The following is a 3,868-nucleotide window of genomic DNA, read 5'->3' as shown; positions in this document are numbered from 1 at the left end:
TAGGTGCAGGTAACTTGCCCAGTGGCTAGTGTTCCTACCTTTGGTTTACTAGCATCGCCTTGATGCCCAGCTCTCTGTAGACATTGTGGTTGAACACTGTGGCATTGTTGTCACTTTGTCAGGCCCAGGTTGTCTGAGTTCTAGTCCCAGATGTTACTATGCAGATGACATGATGACATTAGAGAGTGACAGTTATAATAACCAGCTCATTAAAATGAACCTCGCAAGAATTAAGCCAAAGCCCAACTTCAGTATGAAGAACCTGATCTGCCAGAAACATCATAACCTCAAATGACAAAACAGGTTCATTAAAACTTTCACAAGGGAGGGATTACATGATTTGAGGTATTCCATAAGATTGTAACTGCATAAAAAAAATCAAGACCCCCTCAATATTACTAAATATTGTACATAACCAAGGACTTGTTCAGAAACTTGTTTGTGCGATGCTGCAGTCACTGCATTTTTCTCCAGTAGCTACCGTTTTGAAACTAAACTATCTCTCCATCAACAATGAAGTGCCTCATGAGAACAATTTCCTTTACAAGATTCCTGTAAGTGAATGGCCGGACGGCAGCCCTCAGGAAGGATCCAGAAGGCGCCCCGCGCTTCACTATGTCCTTGGCAGTTCTGCCCCTTGCACTATCCTGCTGGACAAGCTGCGGCTCATCCTCCTCAGCCTGCTCCTGCTCCCTAAGCATTGTGTTCGAAGTGCTCCTTTCCGATTCCTTCTTTTTCTGTTGTTGAATTTCTCGCTCACGTGATTTCTCGATCCTAGTCTTGATCAGGTTCTCCATTTTATCAGAACTTTTCATAGCCTCCTTCCACTGCTCATCCCAGTACTCCTCAGTCTCCTCATTACTTTCTATTACTTCATCGGCTTCCACCTCTTCAGTGACATCAACCACTTCCTCATCCTCGTAATCTTCGTCTGCATCATCATCGTCACTATCATCAATCACATCACCTCCATCATCCTCCTCAGCCCAATCAATGACCTCAGTTTCAGCCTCATCATCGCTCTCATCAGGCGCGTCGCACCCAAGCTCCATCTCCTCAAGCTTCACTTTCCACTCCTTGGTGTAGGGATGCAGGAGCTCCATGGGATGGTTCGTGAGCAGGAACTCGAGACAGCGCGACTTGTCGGCCTCGCTCAGCTTCGAGTACGCATTCACGACATCGTCGACATAAGATTTGGGGCTCGCCTTGACAATCCTGCAGAGACCACCGAAGTAGGTGGTTTGAACGACTCTGCCATCCTGCTCAAGGTCGAACAGGAACTGGTTCTCCGTGGACGGGTCAAGCAAGGGGCGGAGCCGGGCGAAGAAGTCCTCCTGCGGCTCGAACCGCGACTGGTACAGCGGGCGCTTGACGTAGATGATGTCGGGGCGAGTCCAGGCCGCGCAGCGCGTTATGAGCTGCCGCGTCGAGTTGCCGAAGCGGCCCATGAGGCTCCACTTATCCAGGCGGTGGTTTTTGGGGGCCTGGACGGCGATCTCGGCCGAGAGCGTCCACTGCTCCCAGGGCTGCTCGTCGGGGCGCCACCTGGGGTGGCGCACGAAGATCCAGTAGTAGCGGAAGGGGGTGGTGGTGTCGGTGTCGGTGAGGTCGTTGAGGCGGTTGGAGAAGTTGTTGGACATTTCGAACTGGTGGTTGCGGTCCCAGTCGTCGTGGTCGGCGACCTCGGCCATGAGCGAGACGCGGTCGTCGGAGAAGCGGCCGCGGATGGGCGGGCCGACGACGATGCCGCGCCAGGAGTAGGGCCCGTAGGCGCCGAAGCGGTACCAGTCGTGCGGGTGGCGGAGGCGCGGGTCGTCGGGCCCGTCCATGAAGCGCACGGAGCGGTCGTAGCCGAGGCCGATCATCTCGAGCTCCTCGTCGGTGAAGGCGTCGGCCTGGCCCGCGGCGGCGAGGCGCTTGCGGCGGTAGAAGGCGTTCTCGGAGAGGCGGCGGCTGCGGCGCTTGGCCCGGGACTTGGCCTCGCGGCGCACGTTGCCGTCGCCCTCGATGCGGCCGCCCGCGGGCTTCTTCTTGCTGCGGCCGGCGCGGGCCACGGTGGAGGGGGGCTCCGGAGGGGCCGGGCGTGCGGGTGGGGTCGGGGAGGAGGGGAAGGAAGATGGGGAGGGGTCGGTGGAGGAAGCATGGGCGGCGGAGATGGAGCGCGTGGAGCAGGCGAGAGGTGGGGAATCTGGGCGGAAGGGGGAGGAGGTTGCGAGGAGGAGGCGGTGGCCGGAGGAGTGGCGGCTGCGGTGGAGGAGGCGAGGGGATAGCGGGGGTTTGGGGTAGGGGAGCGTGGCCACGCCGGTCGGCATGGCTGGCTGGACTGGATGACCGGGGCTTTGGGTTTTGCAACTGTTCCGGATTGAAGATTCTGCTGCCCTCTTCTTCACTGTCCTAGTGTGGATTAGAAACTTGGGCCCCCAGCACGATTCAGCTTCTAGCAGTGATCCGTAGTTGGGCCGGGCCAGGGATTTAAGAACAGGCCCATGATTAATAAAGTTCCCTCCAAAAATGGTTTTTTTTTTTGCAAAGAATTATCGGGTTTCCCCCAAAAAAATATCATATGACCTCTTTACAAATAATTGTAAAGAAATATTCCATTTAAGTCTAAAATCGTGAAAATTTACCACTAGAGTGACAACTATGATATGCCCATAATCCTTCAAAAGTAATCATGTGTTTTTCTTATGGCTCGGCAAAGAGCACCTATCATGTATTCATGTTTTCAATTCCTGCATTTTTTTCTATTCCGTATTTTTGAAATCCTGCAAATCAAAGAGGCCAAGCGGTAGGATCACTTCTACTGATGTCATCCTACGAAAGTAACATGCATGTGATTCCAAGGTCGTGACCCAAATTCTTATACATGCTAATTGTGGCACATTGATTTAAATTTGAATGTAACGGAGAGGGAATGATCATGATATTCATACCTAATTCATGAATTGGAGCTTATGCTTTCACATAAAATGGAGATATAAGGCTTTTTTCCCTATGTGTGTAGTTTGATTCACAAGATTAGATTCATTTTAAAAAATCTCAAATAATACTCATGTGTCGTTTATTTTGGAGGAAAGTTTCCATCCTCTCAAGCACCTTGCTAGATTCATTTGCTTTTCCTCCATTGTGTGAAACACTCTTGATGTCGATTCTCATATTTTTCAACCCTTAGCCCTAGAAGATTCAATAGTACACATCATTACAATCCTATGGTTTTCTATTTTTGTGTTTGTGGAGTTGCAAACCGGAGAGGCCCTTATTAGTTTCCAAAGTTTGTAATCCAAATAGATAGGAGTGCACAGTTTGGCTGCACATGCTAGGATACTATTGATGGATCATAACAACTCAGCGTGTTGCAATCGTGGACATGTTATAGAGTGGTGAAGATACAGGCTCAATTTAACTGGCCGTTACTCAAAACATTTTATAGTGTTGGATCAAGACCATATGGTTGTGATCGTATGCCAACCCCAAACCTGACCAGATAATATTGTTTTCGCATCCATCTTCTCCTTTGTATCATGCTGGCCGTGGCACCGCCAGCGTAGTCCATGTCAGGTGTTTCCTCTAAACCTCCTCTTGATCCTAGCTGTAATCCATCACCTTGCCTCCACATAAACCTAGCTCTGACTCAAAGCTTGTATCACATGTAATGGGTGTTGCCATTTCGTGCCATAGGCAGCGCAATTAGGGCTCGCAAAACCAAAGAAGATAAAAGGGGAGACTGAGGTTCCTTCAAACAAAATATCATTTTTCAGATTAAAATTAAAACAACAACCAAAAGCTAGGCAATTAAATCCTAAACTAAAATAAAATAAAATACCCCTCGAAAGATGGTACTCCTAGATATGTCTTTGCCGTGCAACTA

General features: G+C 50.1%; 1 protein-coding gene across 1 annotated transcript; it reads right to left on the bottom strand.

Annotated features, from left to right (window-relative positions):
* Positions 1-282: 282 nt before the first annotated feature.
* LOC127335413 (uncharacterized) lies at positions 283-2,344 on the bottom strand. Its single transcript, XM_051362071.2, has one exon. It carries the CDS (start codon positions 2,310-2,312, stop codon positions 492-494), a length of 1,821 nt encoding a protein of 606 aa, XP_051218031.1. The 5' UTR covers positions 2,313-2,344; the 3' UTR covers positions 283-491.
* Positions 2,345-3,868: the final 1,524 nt, after the last annotated feature.

This window comes from Lolium perenne, chromosome 2, assembly GCF_019359855.2.
Source record: "Lolium perenne isolate Kyuss_39 chromosome 2, Kyuss_2.0, whole genome shotgun sequence".
NCBI classification, from domain to species: Eukaryota; Viridiplantae; Streptophyta; class Magnoliopsida; order Poales; family Poaceae; genus Lolium; species Lolium perenne.
This window is presented reverse-complemented; position numbering and strand designations above follow the sequence as displayed.

What these genes read in the sequence shown, in the direction of transcription:
- LOC127335413 (XM_051362071.2), bottom strand. Translation starts at nt 2,312, where the DNA reads ATGCCGACCGGCGTGGCCACGCTCCCCTACCCCAAACCCCCGCTATCC.